General features: G+C 35.6%; 1 protein-coding gene across 1 annotated transcript in view; it reads left to right on the top strand.

Moving 5' to 3' along the window:
• LOC147414909 (connector enhancer of kinase suppressor of ras 2-like) overlaps positions 1 to 20,953 on the top strand; it is a 150,682-nt gene that overhangs the window by 118,273 nt on the left and 11,456 nt on the right. Inside the window, exons 10-13 of the mRNA XM_086470675.1 lie at positions 7,239 to 7,287; positions 8,644 to 8,851; positions 10,340 to 10,413; positions 17,349 to 17,420. Coding sequence (XP_086326801.1) covers positions 7,239 to 7,287; positions 8,644 to 8,851; positions 10,340 to 10,413; positions 17,349 to 17,420 — 403 coding nt within the window. The remainder of the gene's footprint in view (positions 1 to 7,238; positions 7,288 to 8,643; positions 8,852 to 10,339; positions 10,414 to 17,348; positions 17,421 to 20,953) is intronic.

Genomic DNA, 20,953 nt, shown 5'->3' with positions numbered 1-20,953 from the left:
GCAATGAATAATAGTTTGATTTGTTATTGTTTTTTTAAATTGGCACAAGTTACTCATAAGTGATTGGTCCCCCTTTTTCTGGATTCTGCAGTTTGTTTCAAAAATATTATTATACATGAACAAGAAAACAAGTGCTTAGTAGAAGATCAATTGTTTTAACTGATTTGAGAAACTTGAGAAACTGATCAGTCCAGGCCATTATGACCACATCACTGCACATGCCTTCCCCTCGCCCCATTCTTTTCCCTTTCACTTCTGTAACAATTGTTTTCCTGAAAAGAAAGGTGAGGAATAACTTAACCAAATATGATACAGAGTGTTTCAACCAGAACAGACAACATACTAGGTTTCCTTTAGTCTAAATTATTTGGTTCTGTCACTTTCGCACACATAACTTACTTGTCTAAAGAGAAGAAAAGATCAGTATTTCTTCTTATGTGATCTGTAGATCTGAATATTTGAGGAAAAATTAGATTCAGGGAGGAGTATTTGATAGACATTTTAAAAAAAAAAAACCCAACCTCCTGCAGACTATTGAAAACTGTTCCCAAATTAAAATGTTAAGCTCATTGTACATTAGAATGCCTATTCCTGACTTTTCATAAGATGCCACCTTTTAAAGAGCTTTCAAAAGCTTCATGGCAGACTGCTTCTATAACTTTACAACATTTTTGCTGGTAAGAGTCTGTGATTACTGAAAGGAGATGCATTATTGTGTTTGCATGGAAGCAAATATAACTTGACTGTGAACTTTTTAGATAAAAAACACAGATGTATTATTCATTTTGTATATTGGCTGAGAGAAAGAATGGAAGCATTGAAACAGACACCTTCCAGATGGGTCAAAGCCGTGATTAAAGAAACAGACCAGAAATCAGGGGGGAAATGCCCAGCAGGATTGAAGTACATTTCTGGCATTCTCATGGGCAGACAGAAATGGAGCATTAATGACAAAATCTGCCTTGCAGCAGTTTGGGCGTCTGTCCATTCCTTTACCAAATGTTGTAAGTGGAACTTTTTGGGTTTTCAGTTGTTTCTTTCAATCCTTATAATCTACAGACAGCTCAGAACTTCGAAGTCTTGCCTATTAACTTTTATGATTTTGATTTTAATGTTATGTAACCCATCTTTTCACTGCAGCCTGGAAATTTCCTTTGACTCAGGGCTGACAGCTGCTCTTAACTGGCAATACAGTAGTTGTTTCTACTGTTATATTTGATTTCCTGTAACAATGGAAATCACAAAATGAGAAAATGCCACTTCCTGTCTTGCTGACTTAAAGACAGATATTATTATGACCAACAGAATTTGGGAATATGTTAAAAATGGCCACAATCCTTTTATTTCTTTTTAATTTTTCCCCTCAATTTCTTTCCCATTCTTGCACTCCTTTTCTATTTATATGACATATGCAAAAACATTTACATTTTTAAGGTTTTCCTACTTCTCCTTTTTCTTATTTTTGAAAACCTGAGGGGAAACTGTGTGTCTAAGAATTTCTGTGCTGGATCACACAAAGCTGACCCTGATTCAGTGTCCTGTTTCCAGCAATGGCCAATACTGTTTGTAATTTTATACGCCAAGACCTCTGGTGATGCTTCCCTGCTTTGTTCTCCAGCCTTTACAGAACTCCAGGAGAAAGCTTAGATACACCATAAGAGAGTATTTTTGCATTTTAAAGTCTGAGAAAATTTTTGGTATGCATGGCATTCTGTATCAAAATCTTCTGGAACTCTTTGCTGCAGGGTGCTGTGAATACCAAAAATTTTAATTGTGTGTTAATGAATGAAGGTTCAAAATAAAAGAAGCTAACTGCTAACTTTATGTATCATATATAGCCCCTTTATTCAAGGAGACCTTGAATACTTATTCTTTCTTTACTCTTTTCAGAACACTCCTGAGTTCATAAACCTCTACAGCATTGCCCTCAGGTGCCTTGAAAGACAGTTAGATGAGTTTCTTTTCAGTTTCTGTCTTCCTCTCTGATGCTAAGGAATCAGAACTGTACACTATCAAAAGGTTTGGAGGACCACTGCTATGTCTGTACCTACCTAACAGCCTTCACTATTGCAGTGTTTCAAAAGGATTTAGGAATACAATTGCTACTAACTACGTAGAGACAAATTACTGTATGCATATGAGAAACGTACGCCAAAGATGTCCCCTTAGTAAGTGAAAAAGTCACAAATAGGCCTACTGAAGAGGGACTGTCTCAGGTTTTTTCTTTTCTAACCTAAAATATTCTGCAGTACCATTGTGTCAGGACACTAATTGTACATCTTCAGAAAAGTGAAACTTTGCCTGGACTTTCTCCAGGGAATTAGAACTTCAGCAGCACCCTGCAATAGCCTTTCCAAGAGCTGAGCTGTACCAGCTTCCCTAGTACAGGGTTATTGATGTTAAAAAGCATAACGCTAAACTGTAGCAGCAGTTGGAGCCTACATCGAAGTTACATCGGGAAATTTTTCTTGGTGGTCATTTTGTTCCCAAGAGTTTCCATTCCTGACATCAGGATTGTTTCTGGATCTATGGAAAATGGTCACCACTCTTTCTTTCAACAGCAGATGTAACCATTGCTTTCCTTGTTTGCCAGCCAAGAAGATACTGTTAGGATATCAGTACCTCAAAAATATTACTGTTTTTCTGATGATCTACACTTTCCAGTTAAATGTTAAACAGTTGTGGTCTTTATGAATTTCCTGTTTTTAAGTGCTTCCAGAATATGAAAGAGGAGGTGGTGGGGAAAGACCAGAACAAAAGAAGATATTAGACTTTTTCTGTACCTGGCAAACATATCTGGCAGTCATGTCAAATTTGGCCTGATCGTTATGTACTTATTAATGTCTGTGCGTTTATACACGTGCCCACATATTGCTAAAGTTAAGATACTGAAAAAGTAACTCAAAGGAAGACACACACTAAGCAAATTGGGTTGTCCTGGATTTGATTCTCTAATGACATGGGAAGGAACAAACTTTGTAAAATGTGGGATGCGTATTTTTCCTAAAGGTGAGATCATCAGTTCAAATACATATCTGTAAGTTGTTACATTTTAAAATGCAAACTGGTCTTAGAACAAAACGGCTAAATTCTTTACCTGCATTTCTCCCTTTTTCCTGTTTAAAAATACTTATTCTTTCCTATTTTAGTCTGGACACTAGAAATCTGCTATACCTGTGTTAAATGTTGTTGGTGCTGAAAGAAATGCACAAATAAGAGTTAGCCCTGCAACAAAGAGCCAATGATTTCTATGTCCTAAGACTGCAGTCCCTAGGAGGGAGGAATTGTTCGTTGCTTTTGAATCTTAGCTGATCAGTGTTGAGTATTTTTAGGCCAGTGATTGAATCAGAACTAGATATTCTCAGATGATTTGTGTGTTCTCAAGTCAGAATATTAAGAACAGGCTTGTGTTCCTTAGTAACTTTAGCACTGTTCATTGAAAACAACGGTTAAATTTCCAAAGGGCCTCCTGTTTTAAGAGCTGTATTTTAAATAACTTTGATACATGATTGCATCTGTAAGCATACTTTTGGACACGCATAGAGTGTGTGCGTATATGCACTACTTGTTCAGATTTTTTTTTCTGTAGTTATTTGACATCATTCTTCCTCTCTGTCCTAGATATGCAAGTTCTGCCATCGACCACCAAGGAAGTACATCCATGAGGAAGGTAATGATTTATAAATGTACTTTAAAAAACAAAAAAATCCCCGGCAGTTCAATTCATTGTCATATTTTTAAAAGATACATAAGATACCACAAACCGTGAAATTTGTCTATATTGTGAAACATCTGAAAACAAAAAGCTATCAATAATTTCCATGTTCAGAAAACTGGTTCCTGCAACCAGGTCAGTGTGCAGTACTGCAGTACTTTTGTTAAGTTTGATAGGAACATTAGCATGTGTTCTAAAGTGTGTACTAGTTTTGGGAGGAGAATCATAGAAAACGTCTAGGTCAGACAGAACCTCTGGAGGAAAGGTAAATAAAAATTTTACAACTCTTCAAATATTTAAAGAGTACTGTGATAGGGAGATATGGGATTAAGGTTTTCAAAGATTTTTCTGGTACCAATTTTGAAGGTGTTCGGTGGAAAATATATAGACATTTTTTATTATTTAGAATTTTGCAATTATTTCATACAAAGCACATGCAACAGAACCTTCATTTGCAGAATGCTTACTTCTTCATACTGACTTAGCACTCTTTTCACTAAGTAGGTGCCAAATAACTTTTGAAACTTGCCAGATGTCATTCTGCCTCCCAAATATTTACAAAGTGAGGCTAAACACCACTGACAATATTGGAAGAGATATGACTAAATTTCCTGCAGTTTGTGAAAACCTGCAGTTGGGATTGTCAATCTGCTGCCTCTCTGCCAATCCCTACCCTGCTTGCTGCTTCTGCTGGAGAACACTCAGATCTGTGCTCTTCCCCGGGGTCCTGAGACTGCCAACAATCAAATACACACAGCCTGAGGAAATCGGCACTATGTGCTGTATGATTTGTGTACTTTGCTAATGGTGCACTGATGGCTGTGTTTGGAATTTGTTTGTGTTTTTTCCTTAAAAACTTCCGAGGTTCAAAACAGCAGAGGTATATGCAACCAGTTTTGCATTAACAGGCTTGGTTCCTTTCATCCTGACAGGTAACGGAATCTCTAGTCTCCAGGGCATTTTTTAAACATAGCATAACTTCATTTGGTGACTCTGTGACAGCACTCCTACTACTACACTGTGATTATGTTGAGGTCTCACTAATTTTGCTTCATGTAGCACAGATTCCATTCTATCACTTTGGGGTTTTTTTTTCATGGTGTGCTTCTTTTTGCATTGGGGTGGAGGGCATGCATTTTGTTTAACATTCTACTTTGTGTTGTGGTTTTAAGATGAGAACTTAAATGCTGACAACCACAGTATGTTCTCACATCATCTGTCTGTTTCCCATAGCAACTCCGAGTCACTTTGAAGTTGCAAGTTCTGTTTTCTTACAGTGTTTACCACAAAGTTAATTATATAGTAGTTCCTTTATAGCTCCGAATACAAAGCTTGAATTTTGTAAGTTAGCAGTGCTAATTAAGAACTGATTCCCCAGGTATTGCAAACCTTTCACTTTCTCTAGTTTTCTTGCTTTGAATACACTATATGTATGCATAAACAAAACGTATTAAGGTTAATTAAGTTTTTAGAAAAGCTAATATTTTCAGCTCTCCATGATTTGTTGTCCTTGTATTTTCATTATTTTAAAAACTTTTATATTGAATGATACATACCAGTTTCTGGTGAGTATCCTCATGTGTATATCCTCCAGTTTCCATTTCTCTTGCAGTTCTTCAAATTTAATCACATATGAAAACTGTAACTTAATTATAGGATTTTATTCCATCAGTATTTTTTTCAGCCTAAATTGTGGACCAATTTGGTGATCTCTTTCTCAGAAAGATACCTGCTCTGTCCTGATGCATTTTTATGCAGAAAGAGGAGCATTGAACAGATTGTTTCAGTCACAGTCACCACAGAACTACAGTTGGCACAATATGACTGCCCAATACTGCTCCTGTGGCTTGCAATACATCAATAAAACACCCAATGTTCCTGGTCATCTTTAGCGCTTTCTCAGAGACTTGCTTTTGTTTTTTCATTTTCTGACTGGTTTTACTGCATTTCCTATAGCACAGGAGCAACCACTAACCCCTGTCTTCTCTAGTGCTCAAAACAAAGAGATAAATTTGCAGGTATCAAATTATATCACCTGTCAGAATCACAGTATTTTTGTGAAGCATTTGTATACCGTGACTGACTGGGAGAACAGTGAGATAAACAGAACACAGAAAGCTGGTGGCCTCTGAGCGAGCGCTTGCTGGAGTCAAGAACTGCTGATTTCCACAAGTCACTAGAAAATGTTCATGCTGTTCAACACTAAACTGGCTAAGTTGCAGAAGGGTAACAAACAAACAGGTCTGTGCGTGTGCAAAATACCCACACACACACTCTTATTTAAAATAAAACTTTGCCTCTGCAATAGTTGGAGCCCTGTTTTCAGTGTTGTTTTTCTGCAGTGCTTAAGCTGTAATCCTTTGTTATCCTAAATATTAATTTAAATAACTTTTTAGTTTAATTATAATCCTCAGTTATTTTAAATTTTAATATTGTGACATTTAAACACTTAATACGTTATGCCACAGTTGTTAATAAGACTTTTGTGGTATGTATTTCCTTTTTGATCTCACGGTGAGGAGCTGCCATGAGGCAGGGTAAGCAGATCTTGGGAGAAGGTAGTTCTCTGTAGTCATATCACTAGTTAAGGTAACATGGAGATATCCCCATCAGTGACAGAGGTGCCCTTCTTCTGGGCCCTCTGCTGAGCTCAGTGGTACCTGTCACAAAGGAAAAACCAAGAAAATGACAAAGATGGCCCTTTCCACGCTACCATTTGCCTGGATCTGCTGGTTTATCATGCTGTGAATGTCTGCTGGTTTTTCTACTGGTAATGGCAGTATCAGTTACCCATCAGGCAGCTACTTTGTCATGTTGACCTGTAATTTTTCCCCTAGCACTTACATGTTTGAAGGAAATCCTTACCATCTTTTGAGTAGTATCCCTGTTTTTATAAGATTTAAATAATGAGATGCTTTTAGGTTTTTCTTAAGAACCTGTAATGATTTTACAATGCAGCCACAAAAGAAAGAATTTATCTTTTTCTTCTCAGAGTTATTCTGTCAACCTACCAATCTAACAAACTTGATTGCTTCCTATGGTTGGAAATAGTTAAAGAATGTGACTTCACCATGTCATTGAATATATGACTTTACACACTAACTATATAATGTTTATGGTGAATATTTCTTTTTTAATTAATATTAGTATAACTATTTCATGTATACTTACAACAAACTTCAGGTATCATTCATTGTATTAAGCCATTCATATGTGTTTATGTCCTTGGTTTTCAAACTACTGCATAACCTTTCATGCAAAGAATCCTTAATGATTTGATTGCACTTGTAATTAATAACTAAAAAAAATGGGATTTTAATGTGCAGATTTAGCACTGTGTTATTTTCTTTATGATGTTTATAACAGTAGTAAGAGAAAAATGACAAAAATTATGTCCTTTTATAACTGATCCTATAACTAACCCGAAGATAACCATGGAGAAAGTAGTGAATGCCAGGTGTTTCATGTTATTGCTATTACCTGCATTGATTTTTCATAATACTTTTTTTTTCTTTTCTTACAGTCATTCCATTACGCTTCGCTCAGGGTAAAAAGCAGAAAATGGTCAAAAGGTAACTTTTTTGCGTTAACATTTTGACTATAAAAATGAAACTTCGCTGATAATGAGTGATTTGGATCAAACACAAAGTTCAGCTCAATTCAAATATTTCTAAATTTGATAGCAAACACCAAAGTAAAATACAAAATTAAAATACCAAATAAATGTGTTATAAAGTATAATATTGCTATATTATAGACTCGGTGGTAAAATTTCCTCTGACTTAAGTAGAAGAAAGATAGTCTCTGTATATTTTGCCATTTCCTTCTGCTCTCTTTATCTAATCATGGCCTATTTGAGGCTTTTAAAACAATGATCATATGAAATAATAGTTACAGCATAATAAATTCATATCATAGAATCATACAAAAGTATATAGCCAGTAAGCTCTTTTTACTCTATTTGTTGGTTTACTCCCATTTCTGTGAAAACTTTCCTTTTATTGTACTATACATTTTTAATACTTCTAAACCTGACCAGGACATAGCACAGCATCTTAGAATAAGAAGAGCAAAATATTAAGAACTTGATTGTAGAATGTTGCTGAACAAAGGATGGCATTTTGATGTTATCTACATGTCTTCACTGTTTCACAACTGTAGGACAAACATAAATCTTGTAGCAATACAGACTTGATTATTCACAGAAAAATGTCTTACATTTTGAGGAAATTTCCTACCAGGAAAAATGATACAATAATTAAGAAAAAAACTGTTATTGATATTTACAAGACTCAGTAAAATTTTAACCCTTTCAATTAGGTTGTATTGAAATAACCACGACAAAAAGAAACCAAACAAAAAATCTTTTCTTGGTGCTGTGTCTTTAAATAGGATGCAGAAAAGTTACAATATTGTTGTTCAGTTAAATTCAGGGTAGAAGAAATGCAAGCATGCGCATTTTTATGGAAGTGAATGATCTTTTTTACTGACTATAAAGATTGAGTTAAAAAATTCCCAGACTTTGACAGGTCTTCTGTTGCTAAAAGTAGTAACAGAAGATACACAGAAGAAGTAGCGTTTACATCTGATGCAGATTATGTCATATTCTGAGTTTCAGAATGAGGGCTAAATTAATACAGTTTTACTTTGGAATGATGATGCCTATCTTAATCAGAAAAAAATGCAGCTCGAAGAGGAATGAACCCTCTAGAGATTAAATAAACCATTACATAAGACAGGCTCTTTTTCTTTTGTGTTCATGCTGAAACCAAAATTGCAGAGCATTGTCAAATTCTGAAATTGTTTCTTCAATCTCCTCACCCTGAAACTGGACAGGATTTGTCTTGAAGGATTTTGAATTGAATCATCATGAAAAATTAGTAGTGCATTTATATTGAGAAGAATAGTTCTTTCACTCCTCTGTTCAGTGAGATCTCTCACACTATCGTCGCATTCTCAGGGAGCTCTCTAACGAGTGGGAGCAGAAGACGGATTTCCTGCAAAGACTTGGGACATGGAGATTGTGAAGGCTGGCTATGGAAGAAAAAGGATGCCAAAGGTTATTTCACACAGAAATGGAAAAAGTACTGGTTTATTCTGAAAGATTCGTCCTTGTACTGGTACACAAACCAGAATGTAAGTATACTTTACTTTTGGAGAATGACAAAATTAAACCTTAAGCTTTATAACTCTTTTGAATAAAGTTTATTTTTACTACATGGGTGGATATGTTAGTGAACTGCCACTTCAATTGCCAGGTCTGAGTTGCTCTAGCTGGAAATATTTCAGTTGAAATTATTTTTTAAAGTCTCCAAGTCCATGTCCAAGCTCAATAAAATAGCAGATGTTCATGGCACTCTTAAAGAAATTAAGTCACGTTTCCACAGATAGTATTTATTTGGACTAACATAGTGTACATGCTCAGCTTTCCTAGTTTCAGTTGTGTGGGGAGATGTATACAGGGTAACCCTTCGTGTGAGTTAACCATTAACATGAAGCAGATGTGAAAATCTGAGTTTGTAGATCCCTTTATCTGAAAGTTATTCCTATATAGATGTTCCTCTTGCTTTTTGCTGAATTAGTCTGGAGTTTGCAGTTTCTCATGTGCAAAACGCTGTTCTTGGCGAAACGTTATTGAAAATCACTGGGCCTACACTTGTGCGATTTGCATATGTGTAGGAAAATAAAATGGAGAGGAGAAGCCAAAAATCGTTAGACTGCTGTGTTTCCATTTGTATGCATTGAGCCTCGGTGCCTGATCTAAACTGTCTGCGTTACAGCCTGCTGTTATTACTGGCATTTTAGTACATATTTTTCATTTTCTTCAAGAGGACAATTGTACTAGCATAATTATCCTCAGTTTTAGTACTTTCTTGTCAGCCCAAAACAGTATTGTTTCAGGCTGTGGGTGATAAAGGCCTTCAGGTTTTGTGTTGTACACTTTCTTTATTTGACATTGTTACATACAAGATAGTAGTCATCGTATGTCCCACTGGTTTTCAGTCTGTTGTTTACAGCCAAGCCATAATTCATAGTACAATTACTAATACACTCCAAAAATTTGACTAGTGTTAATATATCTCCTTGCTTTTCCTGGTAAATTACTTCAAAAGAAGCAAAAAGTGACAAGAGATACTTTCTAGTTATTACTTTTCCACTTAATCACTGGTGAACTCGCTGTAGGAACCCCCTCGGTTATTATTAGCAGGGCAGATGGTCTGCACAATCACGACTTTAAAAGGAGGCATCCACAGAACAGCTTGAAAATGTAGACTCTATGATAAAGAAATTGAGAATTCTTCTCCGTAGTTGTTGAGGTACTGAATGATGTTTTAGGTGCTGTAGATGGTGCTGAAAGGTTTTCTATAATCTTCAGCAAAGGGGACTTAGGATGACTATGCCTCCGTTAAGAAACTGTCAGTTTAGTTACTTCATAAAAGTTATTGACATTGTGTGATAAAGTAAATATATAGTTTAAGTAAAAACATTATGGGGGAAATATGTTCAGTACTTCAGTTGATTAGGTGGGTGTCATTAGTAGAAGACCCAAATGGCTACAGCTCATTTCTGTCGTCTTTAACTCTGTGTTCTTCTTCACCATCACTTTTTCTTCTCTTTTGATAGGATGAAAAAGCAGAAGGATTCATTAGTTTACCTGAGTTCAGGATAGACAGAGCAATTGAATGCAGACGAAAACAGTAAGTAATGCATCAATTACATTTATACATTATAGGATTGCTCTTGGAAGGATACTATATATAGTACTGAAAGTCTGTAAAGTCCAGAGAAGGAAGTTACACAGAAAACCTTGAAATCTGTAAATAATACATTCTAGATCCACTTAAGCATTAGTGTTTCTCTTTATAATAAAGATACAACCTAAAGTAAATTCCATAAACTGTCTTACAAGGAATTGGATGACTCTTTAGTCAGCTTTCCAGATAGACCAGTGACAACAATTAAATAAGTAAAGCAAAAAACAATGAATACGTTAGTCAAGAGGCAAAACTTTCTTAGGTTCATCATGGTCCTCTTGATAAGAATGACATGTGCAGGAAACAATTCCCATAGGAAATACCATAAGAAATATCATAGCAAGGGATGGTGAATATAATCTCCATTTTCTCCTTTACAGAGGAAGTTTGCTTACCCAATATTGTGTTATTCTCAACTGCTAAAATATTTAGGTTCCATATGCAAAATGAACATTGTGTTATTGCTTATATGCATATTGCTACTAGTCGATTATGCTCCCACCAAAAAAGCATATGCTAAGCTTTGTCACCCTTAAGGCATACTTAATAGAAGACACTCATTGGAAATTGTTTGCAAGCAGTGTTGGGATTGGAATGCGTAGCTGTCAAACAGCGAGTTTAACAAAACAAGTCTAACGCTTTGAGACCAGCCCTTTGCCAGTATCTGCTGAATTATTTGCATGTCTTCTGTATGCTGCATCTGGATTTTTAAAACTTGCTGCCATGAGGAGTTACATAAAATAGCATTAAAGATACTTTCTTACTAAAGCTTTCCTAATTGTAACTAAGCATCCTGAATTTTTGTTGTGCTTTCCAATGATTAAATGCAGTTTTTGTCTGAGGGATACTAGTCCTATGACTATGAAGAAGTGTACAATAGAAATACTAAAGATATGAATTACAATAGAGACTACTCAACAGAAAATCAAACCTCTTCAATTGCTTGTTTTTATCTGGAGGTATTATTTCTGTCTGAGAATTACAAGATGGTGCATTTATACTTCTATTACTGCTTTCAACTGAGGGTATCACTATAGAATTTAAGCATGAACTGAGCACTATAAATTCCTCTGAGGAACGAGTAGATATTAATAATGATATTGAACAAAATTCCAGGAAAAATAATACCCTTTTGTTAGAATATAAAACACTTAACACATTTCAGTGAATTAACCAAGATCAAACAGAAGGTCATTCTGCACAGCTAGGAATAGCTTCCAGAGCTTTGCTCTGAGCATTAGAACATATTTCCTCAGAACACTTCTTCGAGAACAATTTCTGTAGGGTATATGCACAGGGAAAAGTCCTTTTAACTAAAATTTTGCACACTACTGAAAACTGAGTACCTTCAGGCTTTGAATCCTCTCATAAAGAGGTAGGTCCAGGGGTAAAAGTGTAATGATGATATTAATAGTATTCCCTTTGCTGAGCTGAATTTCCCTTTGATTTCTTCCTTCACGGGCTATCATTTAGATATTTCCCCCATCATAAAAACTACACCTTAAACTTGCCACTATTTTACCTGCTCCTCTGAGAACTGCAGAGAAAGTAAATCCAGTGTTACACTCACGTTTCAGTATAGCCAGCATGTGTGAATGGAGGGCTCTGCTTGTCTTACAGCCAGCTCTAATCCACAGCCTCTGTAAGCACACGTGTAAAGCACTTACCTACCCTCCTCTGGGCTGCCCTACTGAGGACAGGACAGCCTGATTGCCTCCACTGAAAAGCTAATGGTTCTGGTGAGCCCAGGGACAGCTTCCAGTGGTTGGACTCTTCTGCACTGCTTTTACAAATAAAATTATTAAGGTGATGGTGACCCGTTTTGACCCAGCATATTCTGGGAAAGTTCTAACTCCATTATTGTCTCTGCTAGACTAGAGGGAAATGTTTCAGTTAGGGCTTTCTTGCCTCCTCTTCAGAGAGCTAGTGAAAGAGATTTTACAGGATCAGTTGTCGGTTCTTTCCACTTTAGGATATCTTCTTCATTTAATAGTGGGGGTGTAGTAGGTGCTGGAATGTAACCTAAAATCCATTGCAATCTTGAAATCTGAAAATATAAACCTGGTTGTGTTCTTACTCACTTCTGTATGATTGAGTTCATTTTACCATTAATGCAAAAGCTAGTAAAGCAATTACCTTGACGGGTAATAAGGACAGGGGAAAGAAACCTAGTTCCTTCCTTTTTTTTTTTCTTTTTCAGTAGATTCATTTGTTTTTAAATTAGAATTGCCTGAAAAGTATACTTAGTATTTTAGTGCATAAAGAAGTCCAGATAAAATCACAGTGTCAGTTTTCTTTCAGCTCTCTCAAAAGCAAAACTGAGAACATTTTTGGACTTAGCTTGGGTTTCCCCTCAAATTTCTGTTATCTTCAGAGCCATCGATGTGAAATGTTCAAATCTTATTGAACAAAAAGATTTGAAATCTTACTAGAATAATTAATAGATTGGTCTTTTCCACTGTTTAGTCAGATGGAGAATGCTGTTTTATAGAATTACTGTTACTGATGTCCACAGTATACACTGAATGAAATAGCCTTAAGAAAGCTTTCACAAGAATATATAGTAATTGGATGCATTATTCTGTATGGTTTGATGATTTGCCTCACTAATGCATTTAATGAAGGTACCCTGATTATTATACAAATCATGGCATTATCTCAGACTGGTTTAGCTCTCCAGGCTATATTTGGATGTAGAATGACCTTGTCCCTGTGAGAGGAGACTTCTCACGTTGACACTGAAAAACTTTCCATTGCTTTTAGGCAACACAGTTGTTACAGTTTCAGTAATTTTTATTACTTCTTCTGAATGAACTTGACAGTCTTGGTAGACAGCAAACCAAACTTGAGCCACCAGCAGGCCCACACAGGAAAGGAGGCTAACATCTTCCTGGGCTGTGTTCACTGGAGTGCAGCCAATAGATGAAGGAAGTGATTATTCCCTTATACTCCATACTCATTACTCCACACCTAGATTACTGTATCCAGTTTTGGGCCCTTTAAAACAAGCCAAAGGTAAAAAATACAGATATCATTTTTCTGCATTATTTGTATTTCTCTATACATCTAGAATTATCTCCCTGGAGACATTTCTGCAGTTCTTAATGTTAGCGTATCTAAATGCTTCCCTAATAACAATCTTTGTGATACTTCTGGGAGATAAAGATGGATTTATTGTCACATTTGCAGCCCAGAAACAGGCCTGCAAAATATTTCAATCGAAAGTTTCCACAGAATTGGGATCTCCATTTCATAACAATAAAGACCTGTTTTCTTCAGAGTATGTAAATACGGAACAGTACCATACATTATTACAGCTATAAGTGCTCATCATTTCAGTAAATTATCAGAATATCGGGTAAAAATATATTAAGAAACATTTATGTAGTAACCAATGATTAAGTCTATTTGCTGTGACTTTGCACACAAGAACTCCTTTGCATAAGCAGGAAGACCTGAGCATTTAGGTGATTTACCTTTGCTCTTTCTTCATTTTATGACACATGCACAAATTCCATTAACAACTGAGACAGGAGTCCTACAGAGAATAGCCTGATCTGTTGCATAATCCTGATTCGCCTCTCCAGCAAGGCCACTCTCTGTACCTTAATTGAGGTTGGGTTCCTGTAAGAATGTAATATTCAAATTACATACTCATAGATTGTACCATGTTACAAGAGCATAGTGGAGCCAAATTTAAGTTCTGTTTACCACACTAACTCTGTCATATTCCAGCTTTTAAAAGGTTGCCTTTGAAACCCCAATATTGGCATTTTAATACTTTTATGTATGTAAATTTCCTGTCTAGGAAAATAATCCTATTTACAAGCAGAAATTCCATCATGTGATATTCTAACAGGATTAATCAAGAGGATTAGTATCTTTAGATCCATCACATAATCCTCTCGAATTCAAGCCAATACTTAAATCTCAGAACGGGAAGATGGTTGGGCAAATGGCACACTAGAAGGTGGAGATGTTGCACAGAGTTCAGAGCAACTGAAACCAGCATGCTGACATCACAACAAAAAATACATCTGTCAAAATAGCATATCATGCTTAAATAATATAACAATGCAGGAGTATTTGCTTAGTAATGACTTTCTATTTTGAGTATTAAAAATTAAGTGCTGTAAGGAGGTATGTGTAACGTACACTCTAATATACGTGTGTGTGTGTATAAAGCCATATACAAAACTATTTCACATTTCTTATTCACAGACAGATATCTGTTTTGCTAGAGCAGTTGGAGTTGCTGGTAGTCAGCTGGCATAAAGGGAGTAAAAAGTTCTACATCAAGTAAGAGAGTAGTAATGATAATAATATTTGATACTAAAATCATATTATACCAATCGGGTAAAAAAAAAAAAATCACAAATTTGATCAGAGTAGCCTTAAAAAAAAAAAAATAAAAAAATATATATAAAATGATCAAAACCTCTTGCATTAAACCCTTAACATTCAGTAGATATAATTAACAAGCATATGCCATCTAGTGGGCATCAGAAAAGTTTCCTCCCCATTGGGGATTTCCTTGTACTCACTATTTTCATCTGCAAAATCCAAGTAGCTAGGGAGATGAGGATGTGCAGGTGAAATTATCAACGTCCAGATGGCAAAACAATACTTAAATATCTCCCAAGTCTTCTTTTATGGTATTTAGGTGTTTTATGATGACCCTCTGTGCAAAGGCAAACTCACCCTTAATATACCTCTAATCTCATGAAAAAGGAAACTGCATATAAATGCAAGTCTACTGTTAGAATTTTTGTTAAGAAAGCCTGTTACTGAATGCATTAATATATTAATAATATATACAAGAAAATCAGTGTGCCCAAGTGAAGCTTCTTCAGCTTTCATTTTTGTCTCTGAAAACTGCAATAAATCATAGTAATTAATAAACCACTCATTTGCATTTAAGCTATAAATAGTGGAAATGTTGCATCACAGGTTCTTCATAATGCCACATGTAATGATTCCTAATCTATTTCTTACATCTGGTAATTACCATATAAATGTCAGTATTTTAAAATAAATGTCATTAATTATAGTGTGGTGGTTTTTTAACATTTGCCAACTAATCAAAATAATTCTTGAATGCTCTGAGTTTGTGGTTTCTTTGACAGCAATACTCCTTTTAATTATTTTCACACAAAAAATTTGTGAAAAATATTATTGTTCTTAGCAGTTTTCAAATAACTGCTCAACTGAGAGCTTAGAGATCATATCATATAAAAGCATTAATAAAAAGCATTTTTATGTGAAATATAATCACCCATGCTGTCAGATTTTGAGTTTCATTGTTATCTCATGTATGCAGTCTGAATAGAATACAATGCAATGTAATGACGTCTGTATGTAGCCAGCCTGCAATGAGAATCAGACCCTGTCTCATGAAATCAGAGAGAGTTGAATTACACTGGCCAAGCGGCTGGTGAAGGAATTGGCGTTTCAGGAAGGAGAAGGAATATTAGCAACGCACAGAGCAATGTCATTCTTACAGCTACCTTTTGTCACGCTACTGTTCAGTTCCTTGGGTCAGTGTAGCCAAGAATATAGTATATTATACTGCTAATACTGCACTAGTTACACAAGCCAAACAGTATAGCCTTTTAAAATTAAGTTAAATATGTCGTGATATGCTTTTGGAACTATTCCAGTGATTTCTAACTTAACTTTTGAAAGAACTTCACCCTATAAATTAACCTTTGCATAAATTTAAAATCACCAAAGGGGGGTTGACCCCAGAGAACTAAGGCTTCTTGAATCAAAAGCTATCTGTGATAACAGACTGTGCAATAAAATAGTGAGATACATAGAATTGATCACAAGTTATAATGTAAAAATAAACATAAGGTTTTAATTTAAGCATTGGCAACTCTATCATTTGCTAGGTGAAAGACGAAGAACACTAACTATTAATGATTCATGTTGATTGCAGGAAAACACAGCAAAGATTAGTAGATTAAGATGAAAAGTATTTGGGATACGGTTGGTTTTAGAGTAACTTGACAAAGTAATTGCTGGAATTAGAAGTGACTACAGAGTTAACACTGTCTAAGGAACTTTTTATTATTATCTACTTCCAAACAAAGCAAACCTGCCACTTATATTCCCTAGAACTTTCCCTATTCGTATTGTTAAACTCAAATTCAATGAAGATTATAATTAGAGATTAAAACTATGTTGTACAAAATTTAGGAAACATTCCTTTATTTAAGTTTATTCTAGAAATCTTAGTCTTATGACTACATAAAGAGAATTCAAGTGTGCTGTATTTTAAATGTCATCTCCAGTTGAATGTAATTAGTGGCTAGTTATTCACCTTTATACTCATTCCCTTCGTATTTATTAACATCAAATAAAATTTGGATGAATTCACGTATATCTTCAGAATCAAATTTACAATAAAGATGTAAGACAGTTATAACACGTAAGTTGGCAGTGCTTTATATTTCAAGTAGGACACAAACCACCATCATCTAAATATATTAGAAGAGGTGATGGGATCAAACTCATTCCTTTAGCTGATCTTTGGAATACAACTAAGATGTACTCAAATCTACTCAACAAGATTTTCAAACCCACCCAAGAATTTTTTAGATGCATAACATCTAAATGAAAGGATTTATACGTCTAAGTCATTCAAGGGCTTTTGGAATTTTTACGACGTACTGGTTAGTTTCACAAATGTAGATGTACTCAGACCAGTAGGAATCCATCTGTAAGTTTACCCGTCAAGATTCAGAATGAAGATTCAAAATGTCTATGAAACCTGTAACATGCTGAAGAACCATAGGGCAGGTCAGTCTTGCGTATTTGTAGACAAACTGTTTGAAAGAAAAGATATTATTTTATTCTTTATGCTTATTTTATAGTGCCTTCAAAGCATGCCACCCCAAAATAAAGAGCTTCTACTTTGCAACAGACTGCCTTGAAGAAATGAATAGGTAAGTTATGCTTCAACTTTATCATGGTATATTCTTTATCATGGTACTCTAATAGTTGAAAACAATATTTCATCTCACATAGACACATACTCTTGGAGCAGGATGTAATGCTGATTGACAGAGTTCTCAGTACTTAGTCCCCCATTAATTTTAGTATATACATTACATTGCGCGACTCACTGCTGACATTTTCTGTCATGCCACATGTCACAATTCTGCAAAGTGTGTTAGAAAAGTTAGTCATGTTGGTCTCATCTATGTTCAGAATTTTTGTTAACGGGCATAAAGTTTATTACACCTCTAAATTTTTGTTGATCGAGGCTAGAAATATTAATGTGGGATAAATGTTTCTGGTGTATAAAAACAATATGTATATACCAAAACTCATACCTAAGAGTATATGCACGTGACGGGATATTTTAAAGTTAGCTCTACTGAAAATCCATAGTAGTGACATGACCTAAAACCAGAGAAAAGGAATTTGAAGTAATTTTTTGAACAGGAATGGGATTGAACTAATGAGATACATTTATTTTTCATGGCAGAATTTGAAGAAAAATATTAAATATAAATCAACTCTCTCCTCCCCCCAAGAAAAAAACCCAACAACAATTAAAAAAACCCAGTAATAATTAATTTTATTCATTGCATCACTGTCCCAACAAGGAACAGAAGCTAGCAAAGTTCAATTCTTGGCACTGCTGTGCGTTTCTAGATGTCCTTGGATGTGCTGTGAGGGCATTCAAAACTTGACTGGACAAGGCCCCGAACAACCTGATCCAACATTAAAGCTGGCCCTGCTATGGGTGGGGTGTGGGAACAGGCAACCTCCTGAGGTGTCTTCTAACCTAAATTACCCTGTGCTTCTATTTGTGATTCAGTGATGAGGGCAGAGGTTAGATAGAGGTGGGACAGTACCTTTGATCCTCAAAAGCAGAGTCAAATGTTCTACCTCCTCCTGTTACTTCGGTAATTTGTTTATTCCCAGTTGAGGTAAAAAGCAAGGGCACATGGGACAATGTTACCATACTTTGAAGTCTTTCCTGGCATAGACTGCTAAAACTTTGAGATTTAGTTATTTGTCTCTTTTTACAAACTTAGAAAGACAGAACTACCTCAGGATACAGCTGGATTTTTTCCTTTGGAATACTAATGTCTAAAAATTATTTTTAAATTGAACATTTATATTCTGTGTCTCACATGGCCCTTCAAGAAATACTGTATTGATGGATCAGACTAGCTGTTTTAAAACGGTTCAGGCTACTTCATCATCCACTGATGATGAGTTCAGTTCTCAGGAGTATCTCACCGTGGCTAGCTGTCATTTTTAGGACATAAATTTTCTGAAAAATATTTTTTCCGGTGTTAGTAATGTTTCATTGCTCAGTTATGTAACGTGGCTGAGATTTGTTTCATCCAAAACTGAAGTGAGGATCTTCTGCTATTTTTAACTATGTGTGGTTTCTCCCTTGATTTTAGCTACTTTGATAGCTATGATTTGTTGAAGTGCCATTGATCATATCTTTCTATTATACCATAAAATATTCTGACTTGAGAAAAACCAGGAAGTCAATAAACTACTCTTACAATATTCATTGATTTTTCTACACTGGGAAGCCAACGAAGCTGTCTTCACTGCAGTTTACAGCCTTCATGGAGAGAAACAGTTGGAAAGGTGTCAGGATGTATTTTCATATCATACCGCCATGTTAGTTTGGAATTTACAAAAGACTTTTTCCTGACTTTTTGAGTCCACTTCCCATGAGAAAAGACAAAGGGTGAACTTCCTCTTGAAGTACTTTTTGCAGTATTTTTCCTTCAGAAATGCTGTTCCTGTAGAGTAATTGTAATTCACTCCCCAGCCCAAATGATGGATTACTATGCTGTCTCTCTAAAATCCCTGGGCATCCCCTGCAGCACTTTACATGCTTCCTGGAATTCCTTCTCCCAGATATCCTGTGTGAAATTTGAAATGAGTAAGCAAGATTCATAGATGAAAAATGCATTTAAAATACTAATTTCACAAATCTCTGACTTCCCAGCAAATGACTAACCGTCTAATCTGAGCAAATAGGGCAAATACTCTGCATGGTATCTCACACTCCTGCTGTCACCACAAAACTTAACCGGATTTTCTATGCTGACAGAAAGATAGATCTTCCACGCCAAAAAGTAGAGGAGCTTTAATATGGAGAGGAACATGGCATATCTTTATTTGCTATGCGGGGAACATATACCCTTTCTTCAACTGCAGTTATCACCGGCGTTTGTTTTAAAAGCTGTTTTTACAGTTTCTTTCTTCAGATTCACCGTTTAATGTTTTTTTCCTCTCCAGAATATTTAATTCACCTTTAATACTGTATTGCCGTTGAAAGATTTGTACACCAGTGGGTAGTAACTGATTTGTATGTAGCAGATAGAGTTACTCATTGCAGATGAATTTTGCCTGCTGTGTTGCATGGTGCAAACAGATTTTGGTTTGCAAAATTAATGCTCATGCTGTTTTGTCAGGTCTTACATGAGCATAGTTGTGTTCTTAGAAATGAATTAATAATGAAATTGATGAGCTCATCTTTTGCTTGCCATGGTCACGGTGTATTCCAAGCTTGTTAAAGTCTTTATTTCCCAGAAATGCTTCACCTATCACCATACCATGCATAGCCTGTTTATGGCCTTAACACTCCTAAGGAAATTAGCACTGAATTTAATATTCTGTTGTTTTACAATATCTACTTTAGTTAAAACTTTCATGTGATTGAAGTATGCACTGCAGTGCCTTTACAATCTCTTCATGGACTCCAAACATTAAATTTTAAAAAGTTCCTATTTTAGGCTGAATAATTTGATCACATTTGGTTTGAATAACTGGGTTAACTTTGCAATTTTAATAACTCCCATTAATCTTTTGCGTTCATTCAAAAGATGTAACAAATATCTGCTACCCACTGAAACAGAATGATGATTGATTTTGTAGGGGTCACTCCCAGTATTTTCCAAGTAAAGACCTGAAAGATTGTAACGTATTTCCCTTAAAAATAAACTCTCTGAAAACTGAAGTATTCTGAATTAAACCTCTATTGATTAGAAGCAAATTTCAGGGTGCATAACCTCTACATTTTTATGTATGGAATATAACCAAGCGAGTTATTCAAGGCTTTCCCTAAATCATCCTCTTTATTACTAAAGTTCATTCAGCTGTCTTCCTTCTGTTTTGGGCATGTTAGTCTCCTTGACAGATCTTGTCCAAATCAGATGGTGGGCCAGTATTAATGCATATTTTACAGTTTAAATTTACTTCCAGTCTTCACTTACAAATAAGCTAACACCTAAGAAAAGATCTTGGCAACTAAAAATTTCAGACATGCGCCCCGATTAGACACTGCCTCTTTTGAACAAGAGTTCCTGGGGAAGGCAGCAGGAGAGTAATCATGTCAGATCTGTTCTTTAACAAATAGACCTAAGTTATTAAAGAGCTCTTACTCCTCAGTCCCTTACTCTATGAAAAGCAAGGAGATATCTTGCAGAACATGAAA

The sequence above is a fragment of the Leptosomus discolor genome, chromosome 9 (assembly GCF_034619465.1).
Source record: "Leptosomus discolor isolate bLepDis1 chromosome 9, bLepDis1.hap2, whole genome shotgun sequence".
Classification (NCBI taxonomy): domain Eukaryota; kingdom Metazoa; phylum Chordata; class Aves; order Leptosomiformes; family Leptosomidae; genus Leptosomus; species Leptosomus discolor.
This window is presented reverse-complemented; position numbering and strand designations above follow the sequence as displayed.